At 41.8% G+C, this 18476-nt stretch overlaps 1 protein-coding gene across 2 annotated transcripts in view; it reads right to left on the bottom strand.

Annotated features, from left to right (window-relative positions):
- The window catches only part of LOC126353843 (putative aminopeptidase W07G4.4), a 108539-nt gene that overhangs the window by 13382 nt on the left and 76681 nt on the right, over positions 1-18476 (bottom strand). For both annotated transcript variants that reach the window (XM_050002989.1, XM_050002988.1), the window contains exons 7-10: positions 16009-16199; positions 11836-12018; positions 9124-9219; positions 8807-8933 (exon numbers count right to left, since the gene is read on the bottom strand). In XM_050002989.1, coding sequence (XP_049858946.1) covers positions 8807-8933; positions 9124-9219; positions 11836-12018; positions 16009-16199 — 597 coding nt within the window. The remainder of the gene's footprint in view (positions 1-8806; positions 8934-9123; positions 9220-11835; positions 12019-16008; positions 16200-18476) is intronic.

The raw sequence follows: 18476 nt of genomic DNA, 5'->3' as shown, positions 1-18476 counted from the left end.
GACTACAGAACCATCAGACTCTTCTGATGTAGATGATACAGAGGCTATTTTGCTTGTAGATGGACTTAACAAAAATGATTTTAGTATATTACTGCTTGTTTCAGTATTAAAATTTAAAGTGTATTAATTTTGCATTAAATGTGTTTCAGAAAGATGTAATGGTTATTTCTGGTAAAAGTACTAAGAAACACTGCTATAATCTAAGCCCACATTTTCTATTTAAAAAAACTCAGTTTACATGAACTCAGTAGTGTGGTGATTGTGCAGAATGTAACTATCATGTACAACATGATTCACCTCTATTCAAAATGTGTCTTGATAATTCAAATTATGTAATACATTATTAAGAAATTTACTTTAATATACCGGGTGATCAAAAAGTCAGTATAAATTTGAAAACTGAATAAATCACGGAATAATGTAGATAGAGAGGTACAAATTGACACACGTTTGGAATGACATGGGGTTTTATTAGAACCAAAAAAATACAAAGTTCTAAAAATGTCTGACAGATGGCGCTTCATCTGATGAGATTAGCAATAATTAGCATAACAAAGTAAGACAAAGCAAAGATGATGTTCTTTACAGGAAATACTCAATATGTCCACCACCATTCCTCAACAATAGCTGTTGTCAAGGAATAATGTTGTGAACAGAACTGTAAAGCATGTCCGGAGTTATGGTGAGGCATTGGCATCGGATGATGTCTTTCAGCATCCACAGAGATGTCGGTCGATCACGATACACTTGGTAACCCCAAAGCCAATAATCGCACGGACTGAGGTCTGGGGACTTGGGAGGCCACGCATGACGAAAGTGGCGGTTGAGCACATGATCATCACCAAACGACGTGCTCAAGAGATCTTTCACATGTCTAGCAATATTGGGTGGAGCGCCATCCTGCATAAACATGGTACGTTCCAGCAGGTATTTATCAGCCAGGCTGGGGATGATACGATTCTGTAATATATCGGCGTACCCCTCACCCATCACGGTAGCAGTTACAAAACTAGAATCATGCATTTCCTCGAAGAAAAAAGGCCCAATAACGGTAGATGTGGTAAATCCAACCCATACCGTGACTTTATCGGTGTGCAATGGAGTTTCCACGACAGTTCTAGGATTTTCGGTAGCCCAAATTCTGCAGCTGTGGGTGTTGACAGACCCTCGTAGAATGAAATGAGCTTCATTGGTCCACAACACATTACTCAACCAATTGTCATCTTCCACCATCTTTTGAAACGCCCACACTGCAAATGCCCTACACTTCACTACATCGCCAGGTAACAGTTCATGATGCCGATGGATTTTGTACGGATAGCATCGGTGGGTATGCCTCAGTGCCAACCAAACAGTAGTGTATGGAATGCCGGTGCGACACACGACTGCACGAGCGGTGACTTCCCCGTGCATAGATGAACCTGCTGCAGTCTCCATTTCTTCCTGAACTGTCTCAGCAGCATTAAGCTTTGTGCTCGGTCGGCCACTATGGGGTCTATCGTCTAAACAACACCTGGCTTCGAACTTTGAAATCATTCTCGCCACAGCTGCATTTGTCAATGAACCTTTACCCATTTGAATCCCCTTCCTATAGCGATAGGATCGTAACGCTGAACTAGCACATTCCCCATTCTGATAATACAGCTTCACTAAAAGCGCCTTTTCAGGTAACGTCAACATGCTGTGACTGCTGGCGCATCTGATTCTCTCTCTCATTACAGCTCCTTTGATACACGATTGTCATGCACAGTCACTGACATTTTGCTGTCCAGCGCCATCTATAGGACATTTTGTGAAACTTTGTTCCCCCCTCCCTCCTAATAAAACCCCATGTCATTCCAAGCATGTGTGTCAATTTTTACCTCTCTATCTACATTATTCTATGGTTTATTAAGTTTTCAAATTTATACTGACTTTTTGATCACTCAATATATTTTGGGATGACTTCACCTCTGAGCCTTTAAATATGAGGTGTGCCTGCCCTCAGGGACATGGTAGCAAGGGATAGGAAGAAAACTAGGTACACTCACTGTGTGTTCCTGGGAAGGAAACTGCTAAGGAAACAGACTAGCGCATAGTAGGTTTAAAACAAAGCAGAGCACTACAGATATAGATATGATGAATGAAACACAGTTGGCAGTCAGCAAGGAATGCATAAAACCTTCAAGAGATTTATATAATGATTTATCTCGAAAACCCAAAGAAATTATGGTCATTTCAAGGGCCATTAGTGGCTTTAAAATTAGTGTCCAGACACTCATTGATGAGGCAGAACTGACACTTAGGACAGCAAAGTACAAGAAATGCTGGACACCTTTTCCAAATATTCTTTTGCAAACAAAAATCCAGGGGTATAGTCCCAATTTAATTTATGCTCCACAGTCACTAAAATTGGCCACTGTTCCAGGGCCCAATGGAATGCCCATCAGATTATACACTGAATTTTCAGCTGGGTTAGCTCCTCTTTTAATGATTGTGTACTGAAGATCCTCACACAAAGAGCTGTTCCCACTAACTGGAAGAAAGCATATGTCTACAAAAGGGTTAGCAAGAAGTTATTCACAAAACTACTATCAAAAATTCTTGAAATCTATTTGTTGCAGAGTCTTACAATATATTCTGAGCTCGTTCGAGTAGCACTGACAATGTGAAACCTAGCTTGAACTTTTCTCACATGGCATCCTGAAAAGCCATGGATCAAGCAAACAGGTAGATACAGTATTTCATAATTTCCAAAAAGCATTCGACTCTGTATCAGACTACACTTATTTTCGGATGTATGATAATGTGGGGTATCAAGTGAAATTTATGACTAGATTAAGGATTTCTTAGTAGGGAGGGTGCAGCGTATTATCTTGGAGGAAGATTTAATCGAGAGATGTATAAGAAACTTCAGGTGTGCCCCAGGGAAGTGTGTTGGGAGCCTTGCTATTCATGTCTTATATTAATGGCCATGCACACAATATTAATAATAACATGAGATTTATTGCAGATGATACAACTACCCATAATGAAATACTGACTGAAAAAACTTGGGCAAATATTCAATATCTCTCTCTCTCTCTCTCTCTCTCTCTCTCTCTCTCTCTCACACACACACACACACACACACACACACACACACACACACACACACACACACACACACGAGACTGCAGTCTCAGGCAACTTTAGCCACACCTCAATTCAGCAATATGGTGAGTGGTAACTTTCCTTTTCACAAATTTGTTACATTCCATCCTAGATTTTCCATTGTTGGAGTCACAATCGTAGGTACTTCAAGAGGCAGATGTTCAGTGGGAGACTGCTTACAGATCACTCGTGTGACGCATCATAAATATTGCCCAAGTGTGTGGGACATGTACCAAACAGGGCTAACAAGGGGACGGGAAGCATACAAAGAAGGGCAGCATGAATCGTCACAGGTTTGTTGGAGCCTGGAAGAGTATTGCTGACATGCTAAAAAACACTGAACTGGTTAATGGTTGAAGATAGATAAGAACAATCCCATGAAAGCCTAAATATGAGGTTTCGAGAACCAATTTTAAGCAGTTGCAAGTATTTCTAATCTAAATTTGGGTGCTATGCAGAGAAAACAGCTACTTGGGTAGCAAAATAAAAGCACAAACAACGTGAAGCTCACATGTATCATGACACTCACCCATCACGAAGTTCCAAGTGATTAAAGAATAAAATAAAATAAAAGAGCAGTTGACTCCCTTATGAAAGTGGGTTAAAAGAACAGACCCCCAACATTACAGATGAACACCTTAACAAAAATTGCTGAGCACATTACAAGTTTGAACAGAATAAATTTCCTTGAGAGAGATAAGTTTCTACCTGCATATCAACATTGATTTGGAAATTGCCACTTATGGGAAACTCAACTTGCCCTTTCCTTGCACAATATCCTGTTAACCATGAATGATGAACAACACGCAGATTCCATACTCCTAGATTTCCATAAACTGTTTGGCACAGTGCCACACTGCAAGCTTAATGAAAAGACAAGCATAGGGAATAGGTTTCCAGATATATGGATGGCTCGAAGACTTTTTAAGCAATAGAACGTTGTCCTTGATGGTGGGTTCACCAGGAACAATTACATTGTCAGAAGTGCTGGAAGGGAGTGCGATACACTGCTCTTGTTCTCTATAAATATTTCTGAGATAGGGTGAGCACTATCTGTAACAGTTTGATGTTGATGCTGTAGGGCATCAGGAAGTGTTGTTACTAGGCGAATGTAGAAGGATAAGGATGATGCAGGTAGAATATCCATTTGATGCGAAGAATCTTACCTCACTTTATGTGTGTGTAAAATGGAAGTAATGCAAAGTAGGAAAATAATCCTGTAATTTTCAAATGCAGTATTAGTGGTGTGATGTTTAATATAGTCACATCACTTAACTATCCCAGTTTAATGTTGCAAAGAGAGATGAAATGAAATGAGCACATATGGACAGTTTTAAGAAGGTGAATGGTCGATTTTGGATTATTAGGAGAATTCTTGGAAAGTGTGGCTTGTCTATATAGGATATTGCTTATAGAACACTAGTGCAACTCAGTCTTGTGTTTGAAGCCCCCGCCAGATTGCATTAAAACATATCAAAACAATTGGCAGGCATGCTGCTGGATTAGTTACCAGTAGGTTCGATCAAAATGTGATTATTATGTAAATGCTCTATGAACTCAAATGACAACCTCTGGAGAGAAGACAACATTCATTTCTCAGAACACTATTTAGAATGATCCTACTACCATCAACATACATTTCATGGAAGAACAGAGAAGACAAAATAAGTGAAATCAGATCTTTTAAGGAAGAATATGACAGTCATTTTTCCCTTGCTTCATTTGTGAGAGGAACAAGAAAGAGAATGATAAGCAATGATACGAGGTGCCATGCACCATATGGAGGCCTGTGAAATACATACAGGGTGTTTAGAACTGATGGTCACTATTCTGGGATACAACACAAATATCATTCAAAAGTAAAATATCAAGTAAATATGGGATCTAAAAAGCATACCTTAAGTGCTATAAGCAGTGGCAGTGAAAGGAGAGTACAGGTAGAGGACAGTACAATGCTCTTTGTGGAAGCATACAGGGATAAGGTGGTGCAGCTAGGTGCAATTGGGAGGCTAGACGCCAGGGTGTGTGTGTGTGTGTGTGGGTGGGGGGGGGGGGGGGGGGGGACAGAAGAGGAGAGAGAAAGACTATGGGTGCACTAGTGAAGTGGCAGGCTGTGGAGTGGGAACAGAAAAGGGAATAGGTGGGTAAACGACAATGATTAATGAAGACAGGCCAGGAATGTTACGCGAATGTAGGATATATTACAGGGAGAGTTGTCATCAGCACAATTCAGAATAGATGGTGCCCGTAAAAGGACCTAGATGGCACAGGCTGTGAAACGTCATTAAAATGTAGAATGTTGTGTTGGGCAGGTTGCTAAGCAGCTAGGTTGTCCAGTTGTTTCCTGGCCACAGTTTGTAGGTGGCCATTCATACGGACAGACAGCTTATTGGTGGTCGTGCTCACATAGAACAAAGCACAGTAGTTGCAGCTTAGCTTGCAGATCACATGACCGGTTTCATAGGTAGCCCTGCCTTTGATGAGATAGGTTATGCTTGTGACCAAAGGATGTGAGCCATGAGACAAGGGGGTTTGGATCAAACTTCATGTAGGTTCAGTGGGTGGCAGATTATGGCCTGTCCTACCTGCTATTCTCCCCATCCCTCCCACAGTGGCATTCTGCCATCCATAGAACCTACACAATATCCTCATCCATCCCTACACAACCCCTGCTCCAAAACTCTTGTCTCACGGATCATATCCCTGAATAGACCTAGATGCAAGACCTGTCCCATACATCTTCCCACAATCACCTACACCAGTGTGGTCACAAATCTCACCTATCCCATCAACGGCAGGGCTACATGTGAAACAAGTCATGTGGTCTATAAGCTAAGCTGCAACCACTGTGTTTCATTCCACGTGGGCATGACAACCAACAAACTGTCTTTCCACCTACAAACTGTGGTCAAGAAACACCGGGAACATCGAGTTGCTGAACAAGCAGCTGCCCAATACAACATTCTTCATCTTAATGACTGCTTCACAGCCTGTGCCATCTAGGTCCCTCCTACCAAAACCAGCTTTTCTGAATTGCACAGGTGGGACTCCCCCTGCAATACATCTTGTGTTCCCACAACCCTCCTTACCTCAACCTTCGTTACTCATTGTTCTTCACCCAACCATTCCCTTCCCTGTTCCCACTCCACAGCCCTCTATTCCACAAGTGCACCAACAGTCTTTTTACTGCCCTCCTTTTGCACCTCCCGCAGTCTAACCTCTAGATTGCACTTGGCTGCCCTCCCCTCTCTCCACCTGGTCCCTGTATGCTCCCACAAAGAGCACTTTACCATCTTCCACACATATCTTGCTCTCCCTCCATCTCCCTGCCCCAGCTACCACCACCACCCAGATTGCTTTTACCATCATGTGCAGCTGCTCAAAAACTGGTCCCAGCAATCAAAAGTTGTTTGTGTGTGTGTGAGCTGCATTTGCATAAATGTGTGTGTGTTTGTTGTCAATTTCAGAAGAAAGCCTTCTGAAAGAAAGCTTATTTGTTTAGTAGTCTTTTTGTTGTGTCTGTCTGCAACTCAGCACGTCCGCTATATGTTGAGCAGCAATCTATCATTTTCATAATATTGTCATTATTCCATCCTTTGTAATGTGAGTTTTTAATAAACATCACTGTATAGCATGTTTAAAAGTGTTATTTCGCCAGAGTAAATAAATACTGAATTTAGACTATTAGAAACTTTTGTCAGTTATTAAGTAATCAAGAACCACTTATGAACTCAATTTAAATAACACCAGTACAGGATTTGCTACCAGAATGGATACTCAATTCATGTGACCAAGTGCCATTTTTAACTGAAATGTCAGGTTATCAAAACAAGATCCCAGAAAAAGACTCAATGGCTATAGTACTTCTAGAGCAGTTTATACCAAATGCCAAAAAAAATTATTCCAATTTCTTCCCCAGAGTCTTATGGACAGCATTTTCTAAAATCCTGCTCTTTCTCAAAGCAGAGTTGTTTGGTGTACAGTGCCCATGATTGTAGTTATTAACGACCCATCAACACAGTTTGGTAGTGACTTACTGCAAAAAAGCCTTGGATGCTGTTATATGTCCATATAAAAACTCTTATCACATGATACTTTTATTTTGTTTCCTTATAGATTTTTCTATTAATTCTTTGGTTTCATTAATCATCTTTTCCCTCACACACTGCAAAAATATATTTACATCCTTTTTAAATACCTTGTGCTCTTGAACAAAGGAATTATGTAGGGAAAATTGCCTTGCATCACTGTACCTGTACACATTCTGATATTTTAAAAGTTTGCAGTTTTCAGTTTTTCTCTTTCTTTCTTCCTGAAGAAAAGCTAAAAGAACTTCAATGTTTCTACTACAATGTGGACTTTCTTTCCTTGATAGCTGCCTCACAGAACTATATTTTAGTGAATTCTCTACTCTTGAAAATGTTGGCTTTTGCCAGAAGCATTCCACTGAAATACACAAAGAATTTTCACTTCATTGATCTGCCCACACAAGAAAGGCCACTACATGCTTACAACTAACAGCTGAAGCAGTACAATCATGGTACTGGCAACTTAATATTTTGCCTATGTTTTCATTCACAACCAAAGTAGTACAATACAAACTGCACCACTTCATGTTGAATTTGACAGTACGAAAACCATTGTCATGATGCAATTGTACATAACCCACATCATCATCTCCAGAGAATTCCCTTGAGGCCCTTTATAAGCACAATAGAAACTAAGATACAAAGGAATTATGTACACTGGCTGTGAGTGGGCATTGATTTAAATCAATTGGGAAAGTTGAAAATTTGTGCTGGACCAGGATTTGAACCCAGGTCTCCTGCTTACTAAGCAGACACACTGACCACTAAGCCATCCAGACACAAAGGTCATCACAACTGCACGGAGTACCCTAGCACATCTACCACCAGACTAAAATTCTCAAGTTATCCACAAACTACTACATTGTGGTGATTAGTAGTGTGTAGGTACGTTGAGAAATCAGATCTGACAGGAGGCGTGCAGTTGCGATGACCATTATGTCCAGATGGCAAAGTGGTCAGAGCATCTGCCTAGTAAAATGGAGACTCTGGTTCGAATCCTGATCCAGCACAAATTTTCAATTTTCTCCATTGATTTCAACCAACGTCCACTCACAGGCAATTCTGTAATTCCTTTGTCTCATAATTCATAATGGATGCTGGATCAAAATGGTATCTATTCTTTCGAACAGATCCGAAAAAACAGACACCTCATGTACAAAAAAGAAACAAATATTGTTGGAGAATACATGTATTCTAAATACATAGTCATGGCATTTCATCATATTTCACAGATTTCAGTTTGTTACAGCTTGCTACCAATTTCTGAATAAATAAAAATGAAAGTATTTTCTTATTTGTGTGCTTCACTGCATAATTTGTGGACATTATATGCAACAGTACAAATGGGCAACACACAGAATGAAAAACAAAGAGTCTAATTTCAAATCCCTTGATACATACAATAAGTAGAGAGAGGTGTTAAACCAGGAAGCTAACAACCAGCAAAGCAGAGTGAACAAAGAAGAGAAGCAGTGAGAGAGACCACTGGAACTGTAATCACAGAAATGACCCTAGTCAGTAGCAAGAAAAACAACTGCTCTTTACTTGTCACTTTAGATACAATGCATGATGAGCCAGTGCCATACCTTTAATGAATTCAAAGTCCTCCCGTCGAACAGTGCTGATTTCAATCATATCACCAACAGATTCCGATACAGCTTGCAGTTTCTGGGCTGACTGTTCTTCCCTGGCAGGTCCATTATCCACCAGAACCTAGAAATAATATGTGACAAACTCATAGCTGCCACCTAGAGCATAGTGAGAAGAAGGCAAGAACAGACGAAAAAATGAGGATGGAGAGGAAGAGGGGACACGAATAATAGCCACAAGAAATCTGCGTATCTTACCAACACTAAGATTTGTTTTGTCAGTAAATACAATACATTTAAATAACAACACATACCGTGTAATTTTCTCCATATGTCAGAACAGCATGCCCAGTAAGAGTTGCTATTGTGAAGAGATGTGGATTCACTTCATTCATAGCTATTTCTCTCATCTGTAAAAGTAATGCAGGAATATGTGACATTTTGTCCTTTTAACAAGCAGCAATATCATACTACAAAAAAACACACATGTAACAATACTGTTCAACTTAAACGTGAACTACATATAGAAAAACAGAACTGAAGATTTCAATTTCTTCTGTTCTTGATATTCCATTCTTATCTACAAACTTAATTTCACAGTTGCACAATTGTGACCTACAAACAAGTCTCACCGCTTTACTTTCTGTACTTTTCTGTTACCTTAAGTTCAGCTTTGATATGAGAGGTAACTTTTCTTTCTAATATATGATAAACTAATATAACATTTATTGTTGTTGTGGCCTTCAGTCCAGAGACTGGTTTGATGCAGCTCTCCATGCTACTGTATCCTGTGCAAGCTTCTCCATCTCTCAATACCTACTGTAAACTACATCCTTCTGAATCTGCTTCATGTATTCATATCTTGGTCTCCTCCTATGATTTTTACCCTCCACACTTCTCTCCATCACCAAATTGGTGATCCCTTGATGGCGCAGGACATGTCCTACTAACCGATCCCTTCTTCTAGTCAAGTTGTGCCACAAATTCCTCTTCTCCCAGATTCTATTCAGTACCTCCTCATTAGTTATGTGATCTACCCATCTAATCTTCAGAATTCTTCTGTAGCACCACATTCTGAAAGCTTCTATTCGCTTCTTGTCTAAACTATTTATCGTCCATGTTTCACATCCATACACGGATACACTCCATAAAAATACTTTTAGAAAAGATTTCCTGACACTTAACACTATACTCAATGTTAACAAATTTCTCTTCTTCAGAAATGCTTTCCTTGCCATTGCCAGTCTACATTTTATATCCTCTCTACTTCGACCATCACCAGTTATTATGCTCCCCAAATAGCAAAACTCCTTTACTACTTTGAGTGTCTCATTTCCTGATCTAATTCCCTCAGCATCACCCGACTTACTTCGACTACATTCCATTATCTTCGTTTTGCTTATGTTGATGTTCACCTTACATCCTCCTTTCAAGACACTGTCCATTCCGTTCAACTGCTCTTCCAAGTCCTTTGCTGTCACTGACAGAATTACAATATCGTCGGTGAACCTCAAAGTTTTTATTTCTTCTCCCTGGATTTTAATACCTACTCCAAACTTTTCTTTTGTTTCCTTTACTGCTTGCTCAATATACAGATTGAATAACATTGGTCAGAGGCTACAAACCTGTCTCACACCCTTTCCAACCACTGCTTCCCGTTCATGCCCCTCGACTCTTATAACTGCCATCTGGTTCCTGTACAAATTGTAAATAGCCTTTCACTCCCTGTATTTTACCCCTGCCACCTTTAGAATTTGAAAGAGAGTATTTCATCTCTTCTGTTACCCAAGGATTGCTATTAGCCCTCGTCTTTTTACCTACTTGACCTTCTGCTGCCTTATCTATTTCATCTCTCAAAGCTACCCAATCTTCTTCTACCATATTTCTTTGCCCTGTTCCTGTAAATCATTTCCTAATGCTCTCTCTGAAACTCTCTACAACCTTGAGTTCTTTCAGTTTATCCAGGTCCCATCTTCTTAAATTCCCACCTCTTTGCAGTTTCTTCAGTTTTACTCTACAGTTCATAACCAATAGAATGTGGTCAGAGTCCACATCTGCCCCTGGAAATGTCTTACAATTTAAAACCTGGTTCCTAAATCTCTGTCTTACCATTATATAATCTATCTGAAACCTTCCAGTGTCTCCAGGGTTCGTCCATATATACAACCTCCTTTCATGATTCTTAAACCAAGTGTTACCTATGATTAAGTTATGCTCTGAGCAAAATTCTACCAGGTGGCTTTCTCTTTCATTCCTTACCCCCATTCCATATTCACCTACTACTTTTCCTTCTCTTCCTTTTAGTAATACTGAATTCCAGTCCCCCATGACTATTAAATTTTTGTTTCCTCTATATGAATGATTTCTTTTATCTCATCATACATTTCTTCAGTCTTCATCTGCAGAGCTAGTTGGCATATAAACTTGTACTACTGTGGTAGATGTGGGCTTCATGTCTATCTTTGCTACAATAATGCGTTCATTATGCTGTTCGTAATAGCTGACCCATACTCCTATTTTTTTTAATTCATTATTAAACCTACTCCTGCATTACCCCTACTTGATTTTGTATTTATAATCCTGTATTCACCTGACCAGAAGTCTTGTTCCTCCTGCCACCGAACTTCACTAATTCCCACTTTGTCTAACTTTAACCTATCCATTTCCCTTTTTAAATTTTCTAGCCTACCTGCCCCATTAAGGGATCCGACATTCCACACTCCGATCTGTAGATTGTCAGCTTTCTTTCTCCTGATAATGACATCCTCCTGAGTAGTCCCCACCCGGAGAGCCGAATGGGGGACTATTTTACCTCTGGATTATTTTATCCAAGAGGACGTCATCATCTTTTAACCACACAGTAAAGCTGCATGCCCTAGGGAAAAATTACGGCTGTAGTTTCACCTTGCTTTCAGTCGTTCACAGTACCAGCACAGCAAGGCCGTTTTGGTTAATGTTACAAGGCCAGGTGAGTCAATCATCGACACTGTTGCCCCTGCAACATTTATTAACCATGACGAACTTACCCTACATAAAACATCTGCCATCACCATACGTCCCTCAGCATCAGTATTGCCGACACGTAATCTAACTTTGCTCCGGGATGTTATAACCTCATCAGCTACATAACAGTTCTCACCAACACTATTTCGTGCAAGGCAGAGTGCTCCAACAATCTTTGTAGATTTAGGTTTCAACAGTGCTGCAACCTAAAATTAAGAAGAATAAATGAATATTTTAAAGTAAGTTCAACAATTACGATTTATTCCACCAAGGTATTACATTTCAGTATTTTTTCACTGCTGAATTTCAAAACACATGCAAGTTAGCTGTCACAAAAATAGAAAATAAAAATAAAACTTGGATCATAATACGAGTATGACTTTTCACAACATTTGTAAATGTTACTATTATTGTCAAACTTAATCAAGTGGTTGCCAATAAATTTAATCAGAACTTAATTTGGTGGCTATTACCAACTGCTAAAATATGTACGCAGGAATGTAACAATATTATGAAGAGGATAGTTGCCTCTCACCCATATAACAGGGATGCAAGGTCACAGATAGATACTACAAAAAGGCTGTCACAAAATAAGCTTTCGGTTGAAGCTACACTACGAACAGCAGCAGTGCATGAAGGGAGAGGCAACTGGGTGGGATTAAGGAGGAGGCTGGGGCAAGGAGAGGGAGGGGTAGTAGAGTAGCAGTGGGGGACAGTGACAGGTTGCTGGGAAGCTCGCAGGGACAAGGTGGGGAGAGGGTAGGGCAGCTAGGTGCGGTCAGGAGCTTTGACGGAGGTCGGGGAGAGAGCTGAGATGCAGGGTAGTGGAAAAGGAGAAAAGTAAAAACTGTGTTGGTGGTATAAAGAGCTGTGTAGTGGTGCAATGGGACCAGGGAAAGGGACTGATGGGTGAGGACAATGACTAGCGAAAGTTAAGGACAGGAGGATTACGGGAACGTAAGATGTACTGCTGGGAGAGTTCCCACCTGCGTAATTCAAAAAATCTGGTTTTGGTGGGAAGGATCCACAGGGCACAGGCTGCAAAGCAGTCACTGAAATGAAAAATGTCATGTTGGGCAGCATGCTTAGCAACAGGGTGGCCCAGTAGTTTCATGGCCATAGTTTGTCAGTGGCCATTCATGCAGACAGACAGATAGTTGGTTGTTATGCCCACATAGAATGCAGCACAGTGGTTGCAGCTTAGCTTGTAGATTATATTTCACAGGTAGTCATGCTTTTGTTGGGATAGGTGATGTTTCTGACCGGATGGGAGTAGGTAGTGGTGGGAGGATGTATGTGACACGTCTTGCACCTAGGTGCAGTACAGCGATATGAGCCATGAGGTAAGGGATAAGGATTTGTAGGGATGGACAAGTATATTATGTAGGTTCAGTGGACAGTGCAATAACATGGTGGGAGGGGTGGGAAGAATTGGGGGCAGAACATTTCTCATTTCAGGGCACCACGAGAGGTAGTCGAAACCCTGGTGTAAAATGAGTATCAGTTGCTCCAGTCCTGGGTAGGACTGAGTTATGAGGGGAATGCTCCTCTGTGGCTGGACAGTTAGACTTGGGAAGTGGAGGACAACTGGAAAGATAAGGCTTAGGATATTTTGTTTTTGTACAAGGTTTGGGAGGAGATTTACGGTCTGCAAAGACCCCACTGAGACCCTCAGTATATTTCGAGAGGGACTACTCATCACTGCAAATGCAACAACCATGGGTGGTTAAGCTGGATAGGAGAGACTTCTTGGTGTGGAATGGGTGGCAGCTGTTGAAATGGAGGTATTGCTGGTGGATAGTAGGTTTGATATAGACAGAGGTACCAATGTAGCCATCTTTAAGGCGGCTTGTTGGGTTGAGTAGGACCAGGTAAAGCCAATAGGAGAGAAGCTGTTGAGGTTCTGGAGGAATATGGATAGGGTGTCATCACCCTTGATACAGATCGAAAAGACGTCATCAATGGATCTCAACCAGTCCATATTGCAAAGATGTCATCAATGAAACTAAACCAGGTGAGGGGTTTAAGACTCTAGGTGTTTAAGAAGGATTCCTCTAGATGGCCCATGAATAGGTTGGCGTAGCATGGTACCATGTGTGTGCCCATAGCCGTACCACAGATTTATTTGTAGGTAATGCCTTCAAAGAAAAAGTAAGTGTGGGTGTGGATGTAGAGGGTCATGGCGACCAGGAAGGAGATTATTGGTTTGGAGTCTGTCGGGCATTGGGATAGGTACTGTTCAATAGTGGATAAGGCCATGGTCGTTAGGAATGTTAGTGTAAAGGGAGGTGGCGTCAAGCAGGGCACTGAGTGGTAAATGGGCAGGAACTGTGGTGAGACAGTGGGGGAAATGCTTAAGATATATTGTGTAGGTTCAGTGAATGGCGGAATGCCAACTAGATGCAAGACCTGTCCCATACATAAACCACCACCACCACCACCACCACCTACCCCAGTCCGGTATTAAACATCACATATCCCAAGAAAGGCACAGCTACCTGCCAAACCAGTCATGTGATCTACAAGCTGAACTGCAACCACAGTGCTGCATTTTATGTAGGCATAATAACCAACAAGCTGTCTGCATGAATGGCCACTGACAAACTGTGGCCACGAAACAAGTGGACTACTCTACTGCCTAGCACGCCGTCCAACACAACTTCTTCATTTCAATGACTGCTTCACAGCCTGTGCCATATGGATCCTTCCTAGCAAAAATAGCTTTTCTAATTTGTGCACATGGTAACTCTCCCTGCAATATACCGTACGTTCCCGTAATTATTCCACCAACACACTTTTCACTTCTTTTCTGCTAACATTCCCCCCCCCCCCCCCCTTTCCACCATCCTCCATCTAACCTCCTAACTGCACCTAGCTGCTCTATCCTCTCTCCACCTCGTCCCTGCATGCTCTCTAACAGAACTTCACTGTCCCCCTCCCCTACCCTGCTACCCCTCCCCCGTCCCTGCCCCAGCCTCCTTACCCCCACCTGGTTGCATCTCCCATCATGCACTGCCGCTGTTGACTGTAGTGTGGCTTCAGTTGCCACAGACTGTGGTTATGTGTGTGTGTGTGTGGGGGGGGGGGGGGGGGGGGGTTCGCCTATTTTTGACAACACTCTTGTTGGGCAAAAGCCTATTTTGTGGCAGTTTTTTTTGCTGTACCTATATGCAATGCAGCATCTCCGCTGTGGCAACTGTTCTTTTCATAATATTGTTACATTCCATCCTGGATTTTCCATTGATAGATGCTGGAATGATGAGCACATGTGAGAGCAATGAATGTCTTTTGCAAAGTTAAGACTATCCCATGAAACCAATATTATCCTATAGCACAACATCAATGAAATTTTAAAATCTCTGTACCTTTACTTACCAATTCCTATTCTCCTCAACATTAGTAATTATTGTATTACAGCAATAATAATGAACAACACCAGACTTTTACTGGGGACTAGTGGTGCTATTATAAATATTTACATTTCTCCTGAGTTTAATGAGTACAGCAAATTGTAAACTTTACTTGAAGCTTTCAACGGTTTGAGTATTATGTAAGAATTGGTTAGTATAACAACTACTTTTCATTTTGTGCATTTTTCTTGCATCACTTTGTAAACAGCTGTACACTGCACATGTAATTTTGAGAACACAACACATGCGTTTCTACACATGTCAAGATGCAAATTCCTCTGAAACTAAAGAACATGGATCAGTTTTCTACTTTTGAGCAGCATGTTTTCAGAACAACAAAGGTAGATCAATGATGAGGTCATTAGTGATCAAGATCCAGTTGTGACTTTTAAAAGGAACTATTCTGACAATTTTCTTAAGCAAGTCACGGAAAACCTGCCGTTGGTCATTTTAATTTTCTGCTAGCTCTGCATAACAACTATATTGATTGTTTGCATCTGTGTAATTACCAACAAAATCTCAAAGAAATAAACACATTTTCAAAATGAAGGTTTATTTCTATTTTTCATATATTATATCAAAACCCTGCAAATAAAAAAATAAAAAAATTTGGGGTCACAAGCAACATCTAAGCAAGAAATTTGCTTCTTTGACCAACCATGCTTTTGTTAAAATTCAGCCATTGTTATCACTATTTACTAGCACTTTTCCTTGTTTTTGTTTCCCTTTAATTTGACGACAATTGGCTCCTGCAGGTGCTCATTGTATGAAGCTTTGCTCACTCACCTGCATAAATCCAGCAACAGCAGCTGCTCCACACTTATCTCTAGACATTCCTGCCATAATTCCTCCAGCTTTAATATCAGCACCACCTGTGTCATAGGTTATTCCTTTACCCACCAAGAGCAGGGTTTGACTAATAGTATCCCCTGAATCGTATGTCAAGTAAATAATGCGGCCCTTGTGTCTCTCTATTACTGTAAAGACAGAAACATTATGAGTTAATATATTTATTAGATCCTATTGTTTGTAGCATCATACAATATTCTTCCAGTAGGAGGAGGACAGTTAATTGTTAAACAGCTACCACAATTTTAAAAGTATGTTTCTTGATTAAGCATATTATTAATCCCCAAAACACATAACTCAAATGAAAATGCACCAGTAAGAAGGAATTTGTTAAGACAAAAATCAACACAGCACATGTGGTCTCTTTGGGAAGAGCAGCAGTCCACTTAATGACCAAACAAAATTAAGAAAACTCACAATCATTTTAAATTAACAATATCAAAAGGAATATTAACTTGAAAAATCTGTAAAATTACAAGAAGCTGCATTCTAGTAATTCCAAGTACTGCTGACAAATTTACAAGTAGAAAAACCAACCAGGGGGAGCACAGAAAAGGCTAGTATGTTCCTCTTTAACCCTGAAGCGGATGTGCCTACGTATAAAGTGCGCGAACCACGAATTGGTTGGTTTGGGGGATTAAAGGGACCAGACTGCTATGGTCATCGGTCCCTTTTTCCAAAAAACTAAAACCACCCAAAGAGAAGAAAAATGAACAACAGGAAAGACGGCATCGACACAGGGCAAGAAATACTCAAAGGACAGACAAAACAAAGTAACACCACACAGAGTGTGGCGGTGGTTGGCCGACCATAGGGATAAAAAAGGAAAAGCCAACCATCGAGAACACATTAAAAACTCAAGTTTAAAATCGTAGGCCAAAGGCCAGAATCAACACAATACAATAAAATGAAACAGAAACACTCAGATGAAACGATAAAAACCTCATGACCGAATAAAACGTAAAACTAAGTCAGCCATAGCAGAGTCATCTGTTAAAAGCGCAGGGAGCATGTCAGGAAGTGCGAACGACTGCCTGAGCACAGCTAAAAGTGGACAGTCCAATAAAATGTGGACCACTGTCAAAACGGAGCCACAGCGATATAAAGGTGGGTCCTCACGTCGCAATAGGTGGCCGTGCATCAGCCATGTGTGCCCAGTCGGCAGAGGACAACAGACACCTTGCGAGAGGTCCGCAAGGAGAAGCGCCACACACCGGTAGCCTCCTTGATTGCCCGAAGTTTGTATCGTGAAGGCAGGGCGCGCCATTCAGTGTCCCAAAGGTCCAGAATTTTGCTGCGTAGGAACGCTCACAAATTTGTCTCCAGGAGGCCAATGTCCAGAGATGGTGTACTGGTAGCCTCTTTCGCCAGGCGGTCAACATTCTCATTGCCAGGTATCCCAACACGGCCTGGGGTCCACACGAAGACCACAGAGCAGCCGCAAAGCGCAAGAGTATGCAGGGACTCCTGGATAGCCATTACAAGACGAGAACGAGGGAAACACTGGTCGAGAGCTCGTAAACCACTCAGGGAATCGCTACAGATAACGAAGGACTCACCTGAGCAGGAGCGGATATACGCTAGGGCACGAAAGATGGCGACCAGCTCAGCAGTGTAAACACTGCAGCCAGCCGGCAACGAACGATGTTCAGAATGTTCCCCTAGAGTTAGTGCATAACCGACACGACCAGCAACCATCGAACTGTCGGTGAGACAACGCCAGAGCCCTGATACGTGGCCAGGATGGAATAAAAGCGGTGTCGGAAGGCCTCTGGAGGGACTGAGCCCTTCGGGCCATGTGCCAAATCGAGCCAAAGGCAAGGGCGAGGCACACACCACTGGGGGTGTACGCAGAGGGGACCGAGAAGGAGGTGGAACAGGAAAACACCCAAGCCCGTAGAGAAGCTGTTTGACACATACGGCGATCGGACAACCCGACCGGGGCCGACGTTCTGGCAGATGGACGACTGACTGCAGGAATAGGACACGATAATTTGGATTCCCGGGCAAGCTAAAAACATGGGCAGCATAAGCAGCCAGTAATTGTTGGCGTCATAACCACAGTGGAGGGACACCAGCCTCCGCAAGTATGCTGTCCACAGGGCTGGTTCGGAAGGCACCAGTGGCAAGGCGTATCCCGCTGTGGAAAATTGGGTCCAGCACCCGCAACGCAGATGGGGATGCTGAGCCATAAGCCAGACTCCCGTAGTCCAGACGGGACTGGATTAATGCCTGGTAAAGCCATAGGAGAGTAGATCGGTCGGCACCCCACCTGGTGTGGCTCAGGCATCGCATAGCATTTAGATGCCGCCAACACGCCTGTTTAAGCTGCCGAATATGAGGCAGCCAAGCCAACCGGGCATCAAAAACCACCCCCAAAAACCTATGTGACTGCACCACTGTAA

Source organism: Schistocerca gregaria, chromosome 3 (genome assembly GCF_023897955.1).
Source record: "Schistocerca gregaria isolate iqSchGreg1 chromosome 3, iqSchGreg1.2, whole genome shotgun sequence".
NCBI classification, from domain to species: domain Eukaryota; kingdom Metazoa; phylum Arthropoda; class Insecta; order Orthoptera; family Acrididae; genus Schistocerca; species Schistocerca gregaria.
This window is presented reverse-complemented; position numbering and strand designations above follow the sequence as displayed.